The 14,232-nt window shown below is 38.6% G+C and overlaps 1 protein-coding gene across 9 annotated transcripts in view; it reads right to left on the bottom strand.

The window, feature by feature from the left end:
• Positions 1–14,232, bottom strand: part of trip12 (thyroid hormone receptor interactor 12) — a 142,348-nt gene that overhangs the window by 104,506 nt on the left and 23,610 nt on the right. For all 9 annotated transcript variants that reach the window (XM_073041471.1, XM_073041480.1, XM_073041472.1 and 6 more), the window contains 2 exons: positions 1,515–1,661; positions 940–1,053 (listed from right to left, as the gene is read on the bottom strand). In XM_073041471.1, coding sequence (XP_072897572.1) covers positions 940–1,053; positions 1,515–1,612 — 212 coding nt within the window. In that variant the 5' untranslated portion in view covers positions 1,613–1,661. The remainder of the gene's footprint in view (positions 1–939; positions 1,054–1,514; positions 1,662–14,232) is intronic.

Raw genomic sequence — 14,232 nt, 5'->3', positions numbered from 1 at the left:
TACAAGCCCCAATTTTACATCAACTTAGGATCAGATCCAAGTCACCCTCACAACGTTTTTCAGAGTATACTATCATCTATATCTGCTTTACTTTTTGGAAATATGAAGTGGCATGAAATAAGCTTCCATATTTTGAAGTGGTGGTACACTGACTTGGGATGCCAGCCAATATGAGACTGTACTTGGACATAACACACAAAATGCTGGTGGAACGCAGCAGGCCAGGCAGCATCTATAGGAAGTACAGTTGACATTTCCGGTTGAGACCCTTAACATTGACTATACTTTTTCCTATAGATGCTGCCTGGCCTGCTGCGTTCCACCAGCATTTTGTGTGTTGCTTGAATTTACAGCATCTGCAGATTTTCTCGTGTTGGCACTTGGAAGTGATGGGAGAAACCAAAGCCAAAAGTAAACCACAGGCAAGAAAAATTGAAAATTAGATCAAATTTGTCATTACCATACTGCAATACTAAAGCTGTAAACACTGAAGTCAGGAACTGACTGTATGCTTTACTTCGAAAAGCACACTCCAACATTTAGATAAGTAACTTCTAAAAGTTCTGGTCATATCATGAAAGAAGTGACACAAACAGCCAAGCCTAGAGCATGATGATCTACTTTTAGAAGATACTTAAATTCCAGATTATTGCAATTACCCAGTACATCTTGTCAATAAAGCGCAGGTTGTAATGGTAATTGTTATTCTTGACTACTGTAACTGAAAAAAGTCAAACCATGTTTAAGTGGCTAATGGTAGTAGGGCACACTTTACTGTAATACCCAACTTCCCAATGACTTCTGTGAATGTTCCAGCCCAGCTATCAGAGGCAGTCTTTTTCATGAATGGAATAAGGCATCCGATCAGCAATATATACTTTAATTTCAAACCAACATCAAGCCATGAACATTTATGCTGTAAAATAAAATATTCAATACCTCCGCGACACACGCCCTCTGGATTGACCAGAGGTTGTGTCTGACTGCAATTTTGTTGCTTTAGCGGTTGTATTACTTGGAATCTGTCTCTGTTTCCCCTCCTCTGACTGTGATCTGTTGCAAAGAATCAAATAAACCAACTCCTCAGTTAGGTATTGCAAATACAAGACAAATTGTATAGCCTCATTCAAAAGAAATGTCAAAGTTATTTTCATCATTTTCACCAACTTGACTTAGAAATTCTGCCTTTGTAATTCATTTCTTCAGTACTAATAAAATATATTACTTGAGATGGAGCACTTAAAAACTTTTACTCAGATTAAATATTAAGAGTGCTGCTTCTTTTTATCTATTTACCATTCGGCATTTCATTAATAAAGTATGTTGAGCTGACAGTGCCAATTTAATGCTAAATGTGACAGCTCAAATGGGGTCATGTCCACTTTGAAACATAATTGTCAAAAAAAAGTACCTATGATAGGCTGTCAGAGTTTTCATCTACCTTGGGTTTGTCAGAATACAAAAATCCAAGACAGCATGTAAAGATGTTTTTAACAAACATGTATTTTACTTGCCTTCCTCCTGCTGTTTCGTCTTGTGGATGGGCCCCGGCAGTGTTCCTCTGTGAACGTCGCAGTGACCCCCCTGTATTGTAATTAGGCCGGTTGGACATTGGCACCTCTCTCCTGAAGGGACATACCCTTTCTAGACACTATCATTCACTGAAATAAACATTGAAGTCAGAATAGATAGGGTAATGAAATAATTTTACCTTCAATTACTTAGCAGCAATAAAATTAATCAGTTTATAATTTGATACAGCTAAATTTTAAACTAATCTGAATTTCTCTTCACTACATTAAGTACCTAAATTCACAAGACCATTTTGCAAGCTTCAACCCAATATTGAAATTCACACTCCAACTTTCCATGAACACCAATAACCCAGCACCTTCAGTATGCCAGATTTTCCTGACTATTCACTTATACACATATTGATACCATTCCTACTGAGGTTTTCAGCAAATCAGGCAAGTTTAAAATGCTGCGAGGAAAGAAAGCCCAGAGAGCTTAAACGGGGTGAAAAAACAAGGCAAATATTTAAAAGCAACATAGGAATTAGGCCTTACGGAGTTAAGGATGCAGGACGCAGCGAGTCTGTAAGTTAGAGGGGAATGGGGTCCTACTGAGTTTAGAGCCAGCACTGCAAAAAATCCATCCAAGCTTTCTGAACAACTAGGCAGCAGTTTTACTGTATTTAAGTTCAGGGTCAGATTTATAAGATTTCACCTTTCAACTTTAATTATCTGAAAGCGCTGACTTTGCATCTTAAATATTAAGATCATTCATACTAAAATATAAATGCAGAAAATATAATTTATAACTACAGCTTGTTTATACATCAGCTTGATTCAACTGGCAGCAGTGTTTCATCAGGAGACTGTGGATTCACACCTCGCCACAAAAGCCAAACCAAAAAAATTAGAAGTATACGCTTAAGAAAATATTAAACCAAAGGACCAATGTGACTGGTTTGTCACAAATGACAGGTCTCATTACAGTAGATTAGTCAAAGCAATGTGTCCTATTCGATATATTTCCTTAAAATCAACATCAGAATGAATTAAATTATATTTCTTGTGTATGGCACCCATGCTTGTGGAAAAAAGTTAACTGTCCAACTAAATAGAAACAAATTCAGAACTTGAATGCAGAAAAGCACTCAAAATGTACGATGTTTGAAACTCCATTGAATTTCTGTGTTTGTGCATAAACATACTAAATACACAAGACTACAAGACAAAGGAGCAGAATTAAGCCATTCGACCCATCAAGTCTGTTCCACCATTCCATCATTGTTGATTTATCCTTCTCATCCCCGTTCTCCCGCCTTCCACCCATAATCTTTGACATCCTGACTAATCAAGAACTCATCATCTTCCCCTTTAAATATACTCAATGACTTCCAGCCACCTGTGGCAATGAACTCCAAATTCACTACACTCTGGATAAAGCAATTCTTCATCTGATCTAAACTGACACTATTTTGAGGTTATGCCCTCTGGTCCGAGACTCACCCATTATTAAAAACATCCTCCCTACATCCATTCTATCCAGACCTTTCAATATTCAACAGCTATCAATTAGATCCCCCCTTATTCTTCTAAACTCCATCAAGTACAGTCCCAGAGCCATCAAATGCTCCACATACATTAATCATTCGAGAACCTCCAAATCCTTTACACATAATATGAAAAGTAGTGATCCCAACACCAACCGTGCACAGCACAAGGAGCCAACGAGAAAAGCTCTCCTTCAATCCCACTCTGCCTCCTGCCAGTCTGCTAACCTTCGATCAGTGCCAGCGTCTTTCCGGCAATATCATGGGTTCTTGTTTATCAGACTCGTGCAGCACCTTGTCAACAGCCTTCTGAAAATCCAAGTAACATCCACCGCCTCTTTGGATCCTACCTGTTATTTCCTCAAAGTATTCCAACAGATGTCAGAGAAGATTTCTCTTTAATTAAACCATGTTGACCATGGATTACTTTAAAATACAGCTCCAAGTACCCCAAAAACTCATCCTTAATAATGGAATCCAACACCTTTCCATCCACTCAAGTCAGGCCTATAATTTTCTTTCTTCTGCCTCCCCACCTTCTTAAAGGTAGAGAGACACTTGCAATTTTCCAGTCCTCCTGAACTATTCCAGAGTCTAGTGATCATTTAAAGATAATTACTAAATGCCTCCACAATCTTTTCAGTTACCCCTTTCAGAACACCATCTGGTCCAGGTTATCTACCTTCAGACTTTTCATCTTCCCAATCATCTTCTCAATAAAAGCAACACTCACTTCTGCCTGATACACTCAAATCTCTGGCATACCGCTAGCATCTATGTGGTAAAACTCTCCCCACCATTGAGCACATCTACAATGAGCACTGTCACAAAAAGCAGCATCATCAGGGACCCAACCACCCAGGTCATTCTGTTCTGTTTGCCGACATCAGGAGCCTCAGGTTTGAATATAGTAACATATGTACTTTGTAATGAATTTACTGAAACAAAATACTTATTCAGTTTGCCCTCCATTTCATTGTCCACCCCTTCACTACTTCTCCACATCATTTTCCAGCGGTATGGTATCCAATCTCTCTTACTTACATTTGACAAAACTTTTGGCATCCTCTTCTATATTACTGGCTAGCTTCTCTTCATTTCTTTTCTTGCTTAAGGCTTTTTCAGTTGTCTTCTGTTGCTTTTTAAAAGCTTCCAATCTTCTAGCTTCCCTGTCATTTTTGCTATATTACATGCCCTCTCTTTTGATTTTTTGCGGTCCATGACTTCATTTGTCAGGGCCTTCTAAATTGTCCCAAGAAATTTGAACCATTGCTGTTTTGTTGTCGTCCCTATTTATGTCCCCTTCCAACCAACTTTGGCCATTTCCTCTCTCATGCCTCCACTGTAACACTGATACATCTGAATTTTAGGGCAAATTCCATTATATTATCAATGCTTCCTCAGGGTTCCTTACTTTAAGCTCCCTAATCAAAGCTGAGCAACACACACAAAATGCTGGAGGAACTCAGCAGGCCAGGCAGCAACTATGGAGTACAGTTAATGTTTCAGGCCAAGACCCTTCAAAAAAAGCCATCTTGCAGGCATTCTACAAATTCCCTTACTTGGGATCAAAGATTCAAATTACTTATCAAAGTATGTATGCAGTATACAAACCTTGGATCTAGCACCAACCTGATTTTCTGCAATCTACCTCCACACTGAAGCCTACATTACCCTTTTTACATGCCTTTGCTATCTCCCATAGTATCCCACATTCTGACTACGGTTCAGAGGCCTGTATACAACTCTCATCAGGGTATTTTTACCCTTTCAGTTTCTTAACCACAAGGATTCTACATCTTCTGATCCCATGTCACTTCAAGATTAGATTTCTTTTTAAAAAAACCAACAGAGCCACCCCATCACCTATCTGCCTGTCCTTTCAATACAAGGCGCATCTTTGGATATTAAGATCCCAACTACTACTTTCAGCCACAACTCTGATGACCACATCGTACTTGCTGGTCTCCAATTGCACTACCTTAATCAGTATACTACATGCATTCAAATAAAATACCATCAGTCCTGTATTCATCACCTTTTGATTTTGCCCATGTTACACTTCAACATGTCCCACAGACTCCAATTTCACCCGATCTGTCTGCCCTTCCTGAGCCTTGCTACAAACTGCATCTATTTATATACCAACTGCTGCATCTTTAGCCCCATCATCTGGTTCCCATACCCCTGCCAAATTAATTTAAACCCTCCCGAACAGCTCCAGCAAACCTGCCCACAGAAACGTCAGCCCACTTCAAGTTCAGGTGTAACCCATCCTTTCCAACAGGTCGTAAAGCCTCCCCGGATTTAGATGATATAACTTTCAGAAATCTTGTTTTTACAAGAGTTTCCCATAGATTCTTAAAGCATCTTTCAAAATAATAATGAAAAAAGTTTTGTGGTATTCAGTAACAACTAGAAACATGTTCTATTTAATTATAGGCAGTATTTGGGAGAATACTTAACAAAATTAAGTTAGATCAAGGGTATTAGAATAATATGAAATGGATAGTTGCAGAAAATAGATATTTCTGATTTAAAGTAAAATCAGCTTACAAAACCCTTACATGACCTAGGAACTGGCTATAAGTCAAACAGGTGGCAGCTCAAGTTGAAGGTGCCAAACCAAATCTTAAAACACATTAGATGTGAGTTAGTCGTTCTCAGACTTTTGAGTGACTAAGTAGTGATGATTTCCAAGTACACAAAACTGCAGATACTAGAAATCTAAAATAGAAAGGAAATCATCAGATCGAGGATCGTCTGTGGAGACAGAAACAACGTTAATGTTTCACACTAACTTATCAGAACATGTAAAAGTTAGTATGCAAAACCGTTTATTCAAGCATTTGCCCTTTCTTCACACATGCTGACTGAATCAAGTATTTCCAGCATTCTTTATGACAGATACAAACTTAAATTCTGCATCTCAGTTCCAACAATTTTCTTCCTCTCCATCCTTATTGCCCATTTACATAAATTTCTTAATCTCCTTACCATCAGTGATAACACACATCAACATCACCTGCTCTTTCCACTCTCTCTTCCTTACAAATGCATGTTTTCTAACACATTTCTACTCCTAGCTCTAATGGAATGCCATCACCCCTCTCCACAGATGTTTTTACAGTACAGTATACCTAGTAGCTGGGTGCGAGGTGAAGATGTGTATCCAAAGGAGGTACAAGGAGCTCCTTTCATCCACTAGCCTGCAGGTCACCCTTGGGTAAGGTGTAGCAACTGCTTAGCCCCCTGATCAGGGTCATGTGAGGCCATGAGAGCAGGCAGTAGACAGTTGGTTGAGCAACTGGTGCTTATCACAAGTCCTGGTTATGCAACCACTGATGCCAGGCAGACCATCTCGGAAGAGAATTGATAATGGCTGGGGTCACCCACCTTGTAAGACACTGCCCAGAAGAAAAAGAAAAACCACTTCTGTAGAAAAATTTGCTAAGATCAATCATGGCCAAAGACCACGATCGCCCATGTCATATGACACAGCACATAATGATTATGATTTCCAGTCATGCCCAGTAACTTGTAGTAAAAAAACACTTAAAATGTGACAGACATATTGACTGAAGCTTTTTGCATTATAGAGGAAATCTGCAACTGCTTACAACAGAAGGATTGTTACATGTCACAAAGAGCATTCTACTCTGAAATGTGTAAGGACCCAAACTAAAACAAGCACAATTCACTTCAGGCGAAGTGTACTTTTCTAAATGAATACTGTGACACGACAGTAAACCTAGTCAAATAGAACTGGATGGAGATGTTACATAAAGGGTACCTCAAATGTGTCACTTTGCAGTTCATAAATCCTTGGATAAAATAGTTAATTGATTAATAGATTGTTAACTGGAACTCATCAGGACCAGTTCAATTGGGCCCAATTAAGCAGCATTAACCAAAATTGTCATGGAAATAGTAAACTGCTGTAACTGAGCAACAAATTATCTATTTAAAGGAAATACAAAACAAATTAGACTACCAAAACTACTACAAGTTATTTTCTAGTAGTTAATGAGAGTACATCCAGTGTATGCTGCCATATTATTTTCATCAACCAAGTGAAAATCAGACACCAAGTGCAGAAAATGGACTACCTTTAAACAATGTTTTCAATAGTTACATCCACCAAATCTTCATTTTCATTATAATGTTCAAGACAACATGTCAATACCTTCAAATTCTTCCTAGTTCCCAACTTGAAACAGGAAAATAATTTTCTCGCATCTCCAAACCTGAATGCTTGAAACCACAGTGAGCAAAGCAGTTCTGAATTGCCGCACTGCTTATTTCTCACCGAGAAAAAAAAATCAGCTTTTTGAACACAAACCCACAAATCTGATGGTACTTAAGAGCTCGCTCTAAGCACGGTGTAGTGTATAATCACATGACGTGCACACAACTGATGCTAGTTAGATACTGTAATACACAAAATCAGAATTGATGGATGGTTTCAGCCCAAAACATCAACTGTTTACTCTTTTCCGGAGATACTGCCTGGCCTGTTGGGTTCCTCCAGCATTTACTGAGCTTTACCTTCATTTCTAGCATCTGCAGATTGTCTCTTGCTAGTTAGAAACTGTTCAGCAACAGTGTTCTGTCCCAAATTAGCAGCATTGTGTCCCAAATAAATGAAGGGAATCCCAGCTATTTTCAATGTTATGTTTTATTATATAAAGGAGTTGCCCCAATCAGCTGCCCCAATTAACTGATGGCCAAATAGACAGATATTTACAATAAAATTTTACTTTGTTCCATTTGGTCTGTTTTGTAGCAAATTATGAGTCACTGGTTCTAAAATTCACATGTTTAATCTTGCTCAGGACCACTTTGTTTACTTCAGCAAATTATATCTTAATTGTTACTCCAGCATTCAGTGTGTATTACTTTGATTTCCAGTCACTAGTTAGAAACCGTTCAGCAAGTGTCCTGTCCCAACTTTTACTGGTCTACAACACCAGTATTTTATACAAACATGATCTATTCAACACTTGCATCCAAGAGCTAAAACAAATGTTCCTTATTAATTTAAAATTCCTTAGCGCACCCTACATCCATCCTCAGCAACAAAAGATGGCTCTCATTTTAAGCATGTATGCCTCACTATCATTTAAGGCAATGGCTTCTTTTTGGTCCTGTAGCTCTTTACCCTAAGAATGACCCTTGAAAATAGCCATGTGTCACACAGAACCAATGGCCCTTTTAACAGAGCATAACAAATTTGTTCTGTTTCTACATCAAATTTCTAATGTCAGTGTTCTATCATGCCCTATAAAGTCCACAACTCCCACTTGTTTGCAGCACGTTAAATTTACACTTCAAACGTTCATTTTGTAAATTTAGCTCATCTCTGTACATACGAAGTACACCAATTCAAATTTAAAACACGTTTGCTGGTTAAAGGTTAAGGGTATGGAGAAAAGTGAGTAAATGAAATTAAGATGCAAAATGGCCTGAATTAAATTATCAATATTTTTTATGTTACACTCCTATTCAAATCCTATTACAGGTAGAGAAGGCTCATGCTATTTTTGGTCCAAGATCTTCCCCTCCAAACATAACCTTATTGGTAGCAGCACAAATGCTCTCAGTTGTGGCTCAAATTGCAGCCTTCTTAACCAAGTTATGGTTTCAAATACCACTCCAATGATTTGAGTACAATAAATCTATACCAACACCCCATTGCCATACTGCCAGATTACTGTACTGACTACTGTACTGTCAGTATAGTCTTTTGCACAAAAGACTAAGTGGGTAAAATTTGCTTTTTTATCTGATTAGATAATGGGCCTTGTAGCGCTGTCTAAGGAAAGGTTCTTTGACAATAACCTTTTTCTCCATAATACGGGAGGAAATAGCAAGTGTTCTGATCATTTTTCAATCATTTTTGGCTGCAGGACAAGTGTTGGGGAAACATGGAAAAAAGGTGAAAACAAGGCCAGTTAATTTAACTAAGGTGGTGCATGAACTATTCAAATCTACATTGAATGGCAGCATAAAATTACATTTATAAATACAAATTAAAGGCAATCAGCATGATTTGTTAAGATCAGATCTAACTGGCTTGACTAAATTTTGTGAAGGTCAATCAAGACATCGTATGTGAAATAGTACATGCTACTTCTGCAAATATTTTGAGGCCTGACACTGGTCAAAAAAGAAATGAGTGGAATGCAATGGAGAACAGAAAATAACAAGGAAAGTTATTACCACAAAGCTCAGTATCGGTCTCTTGCTTTGTTGCGGATTCCCAATTGGATTTCCTCACACACAGATTAAATTCTATTTGCTATTTAGGCCAAATGATCATAAAATCTTCATCAAGATTAATGCTTAACTCCTCTGCCAAACACAGCTAATTTTTAGATCACACTAAGATTGATTCACCACATTTGCATATTAAACAAAGAACCAAATTCCAGTCACAAAAAAAACAGCTATCATCCACAGATCTGAACAATGGGTTTCCAAGTCCAAACTGTTGATAAGCTTTAAAAGTGGTATCAGCTCCTGAAACACACTGGTCCTTCCTTACTTTACCTCACTAACCTGAAAGCTTCTATCAGTCAAGTCAGCAAATATCTCCTAGTTTTTAGTGTCAAGCTTTGTGAATACCAACATTCATGAAACATTAATATGGCATTTCACTTCATAACTTAGAATACACAAGTTGGGATACTGCCCTTAATCTACAGTGAACGCTACTTCTCAGCACAGAATTAAGAGTGGATCTGTAGTTCTCAACTTGGGAACCAGGAGATGACAAAATCTGACTAAATGCTTGATCCTTGTGACATTTACCATCTGGCATAAAGCATGGCTGAAAGATTCTGATACCCTCGGCCTTTGGCAAGTACACCCATCTATGAAGCTCCTCAAACTTTAAGGTACCAACAAACTGGGTTTTACTAGATTTGCAGCATAGAAATTATGCCCACATCTTATTTGGAACATCCCTACCATGCTGTGCTCTTAAATGGAATCATCCTGCATAATCTCATTTATCTATTTCTTCCCCAAATTTCCAAGATTGCACAGTTCTGAATGTCACAAGTGCAAGTGTCTCAATTCAAAAATTTAGTATTGTATTCCCCAATTTCTTAATCTGAAAGTGTTTCCATGTGCACAATGCAACACCAAATTTTGTATAATAAACTTGCAATCTTCTGATCAAATACATAGATAGTACAATACGACAAGCCTTCTATGCCAAGTTTCACCTAAACACTTTTTCAATGAGCTGCAAGAATAAATACCAGGGATCAAAAGTCACCTACCCAACACCAGATTCACTTTCCCTGATCATTCGCCAAATTGGCAAATAAATATCCCCAGTTTTGTTAAAAAAGTCATTACTTTGATATTTCAAAGTATTAAGTAGACTTCTATTCTGAACACTTTTTTCATTCCTTCATAACAATATTCTGAAAGAACAGTTTTTCCACTCAGTCCCCAATCCAGTTTGGGCTGAAGCTCTCTACCCCATCACAACAATAATCTTATTGCTCTCTAATTTATTCCATTATCCTCATACATTGTAACTGGTTCAAATCTAATGTATATTTCTGTGAATACTAGCCTTGCCTTCATTTAATTTTAAACTTGACCCTCTTTCTCTGTTGCAAGTATATACACATATACTGATTTATTTAAAACCATCCCTTCATTCCTCTCAATGGTGTAATTATAATTCAATTGAAAGTTCTGCCTTTGCTATGACGACCTATTGCTCCCAAAATCATTCCAAATGTTACATGAACCATTCTGAAACTATTTGATTTCAGCTTGTACAGTAAGGAATACAGGACATGATTTGTAGAATCCTTCTTACTATATAGCACAGCTGGAAAACAAAGTAGTCCTGGAGTTCTATTCTGAATATTCTCACCCCCCCCCCCAAAAAAAATGCCATCACATATACCAAGGTTGAACAAATTAGGAAAAAATTAACTCAACTTCCTCTTTACCAATGGTTGACACAAAGATCATACATTTAATACGGTACAAAGCTACAGATAAAGAACATGCTAACACAACACCAAATGAGTTCCACAAGCAATGCATCAATATTTCCACTATCCTGGATTAAGACCATCTGTTTTGAATACATTAAAGATTCTACTATCTGAGCGCAGTGAATTCCAAGGACAGCCATCTTAGAAATTCTTCTTCATTTTAGTCTACAAGTGGTGTTGCTTTATTCTGAAAATATGCATTTTAGTCATATTCACACAGTAGAAAAATTCTTCCAGCATTTAACTTGTCAGATCTGCAAAATATTTGTCTCAATCACATCACCGGACACTCCAATAAGTCTAGACTCAAAGTCTGAAGCACAAAATATACCATATACAAGATAATGAGATTCATCATCTTGCTGTCAACCACACAAGAATAGAATAGAATCTATGAAAAAAGACCAAATATCCAATGAGTTAAAAAAAAATTGTGCAAGCTATATAAAAAAAAATAAGCAAACATGAACCAGAGTTTCTGAAAGCAAGTCCACAGTCACAGAGACAGTTCAGTACTGAGACAAGTATCTATAACTGCAGGCCACAGCTGCAGAGTACACTCAGTACAAAAAGAAAAACTTGTGCAAACAAATAACAGATCATGAACCACAGAGACCCCAGAAGAGAATCAAGGAGCCAGTTCAGTATTGCAGCCGGTGCAGGAGCCAGATGGCAGCAGGCAGTTCACCACTGAGTGATGAGCCAAACAGTTTGCCCTTTGCCCTCAGCCACAACGACTTAAGATCTTTAAATCTGGCTCAGCACTTAAACTGGCTAAACGTCAGTTCATTTTCTGCTCCTGGGTCCAGGCCCTGCTACTTCAATCTGGCCTGAAATTCACCTCATTGGACAAACCAATCAACTTCAGGTTTATTGTCACTGAACCATACACGTGTATACATTCTAACAAACTTTCCTCTGGACTACTGCACAACAGTACATAAAACTCACATATAACATAACTAATATTACCACAAATTAATTAGCAAAAATGTGTATTTACAACAAGTAGTATGCAGTAACACTACTGATGCTTCATGCATAATGAGACTTGGCTGGTGACAAGAGTTTAGTAGTGTCAGCCAGGTGAAGAACCCATTTCCCATCCCAACAGATCTTGTCTGAATGCTGCAGTACCTTCTGGCTGATGGTAGGGGTCAAAGGGATTGTTGGACAGATGGGAGGGATCATTGACCATGCTAAGGGCCCTGCATATGCAACACTCCTGATAAATATCTTAATGGTGAGGGAGAGAGCTGATGATCCTCTCACCAGTCCTCACAATCCTTTGTAGGGACTTACAACTGTATGCCTTACAATTTCAGTACCAGTGATGAGCTGGTTAGAATGGGAATGAGGGGGTATATGAAAAAGAGACTTCCTTGCCTTAATCTCCCTAGGAAGTGTATACCTCAGAATGTATGCTTTTGTAACCAAAGTGAGGGACCAGGTAAGATCATGCCTACTTACCCTGATCTGAATTGTTGTAGCCGATAATACATTTTCTTTAAGAGTCCAGTACAAAGAGTTTGGCTATAACATGATAGTTATGTTCCTAAGAATCCTTATGTTATAGGAAATGGTGTTCAAGCAGAACCAGCTACAGTTGCATTCAATGCATGGATTTAAACAAGTTTTCCTAAACACACTATAACCACTACAGCCCATGTAACACAAGTGTTCCACAATTCAATATTATAACCAATTTGTATTACAACAGAACTAGCTGTGATGTTTCATTCACACCATGACTAATCGTTGTAAATCTTCTCTACTTTTATGCTCAACCCTTCTTGGAATAAGTCAGCAGTCCACTGACCTTCCCAATTGCTGTAGCTATACCACTGTTTATAGAACATAGAATAGTACAGCACATTACAGGCCCTTCAGCCCACAGTGTTGTGCCGACCCTCAAACCCTGCTTCACATATGACCCCCCCCCACCTTAAATTCTTCCATATACTTGTCTAGTAGTCTCTTAAATTTCACTAGTGTATCTGCCTCTACCACAGACTCAGGCAGTGCATTCCACGCACCAACCACTCTGAGTAAAAAACCTTACTCTAATATCCCCCTTGAACTTCCCTCCCCTTACCTTAAAATTAAAGCCATGTCCTCTTGTACTGAGCAGTGGTGCCCTGGGGAAGAGGCGCTGGCTGTCCACTCTGTCTATTCCTCTTAATATCTTGTACACCTCTATCATGTCTCCTCTCATCCTCCTCCTCTCCAAAGAGTAAATCCCTAGTTCCCTTAATCTCTGATCATAATCATAATTTCATGCACAACATCTTCCATATCCCCTTTGCTTTGAGTCTTTCCCTATTTAAAGAGTTCTTTTAAATAAATAAATCCTCATTGTCAGAAATCTAGCTTCACAGCTACTCTTGTAACTTTGTCTTTTTTTTAATATAAATGTACATATCATCCTAGGCAGTCGCCAGCATTACTTTCTCTATGATTCTAAGCTAAGTGCCTTCCTAGCAGCTACCTGCACTGCTTTTCCCCAGGATTCCCTGTTTTGACTGAAGACAAGTTACAGGAGAAATCAAGCAGATTTCTTGAGCGTCTCCATGGTGTATTGAGCTTTTGACAGGGAAAAAAATCCCCCCATCACTCATATGCAAGTTTGCTATTAATTAAGCAACTCTAATTTAGAAGGTTGTTCCCTTGGTTTCAAATTCACCCACAGCTTCATCTCTCATTTCCTTTAACTTACAGAAGCTCTACCTCAGAAAAGTTAAAAGTCTGTCCCAAGCCTTATAGGCTCACCAAGCCGGTGCTTATTCCAGTTTCCATGGCATGAAACAACTAAGAGTTCCCACCCCCCGCAAGGTTAACCCCCAGCATTTTGCCGATACCTATTTTCAGATAGGTGGACTGGAGCAATGCGTGGTTAAGTGCCTTGCTCAAGGACACAAAACGCTGCCTCGACTGAGGCTCGAACTCAAGACCCTCAGATCGCTAGTCCAATGCCTTAACCACTTGGCCACACACCACGCACCTCAGAATGAGGTATCTAAATAAAAACTGCAGAAACAGAAAATAGGTGCAGGAGTAGGCCATTCAGCCCTTCGAGCCTGCACCGCCATTCAGTATGATCATGGCTGATCATCCAGCTCAGAACCCTGTACCTGCTTTCTCTCC

The sequence above is a fragment of the Hemitrygon akajei genome, chromosome 3, assembly GCF_048418815.1.
Source record: "Hemitrygon akajei chromosome 3, sHemAka1.3, whole genome shotgun sequence".
In the NCBI taxonomy this organism is placed as follows: Eukaryota; Metazoa; Chordata; class Chondrichthyes; order Myliobatiformes; family Dasyatidae; genus Hemitrygon; species Hemitrygon akajei.
This window is presented reverse-complemented; position numbering and strand designations above follow the sequence as displayed.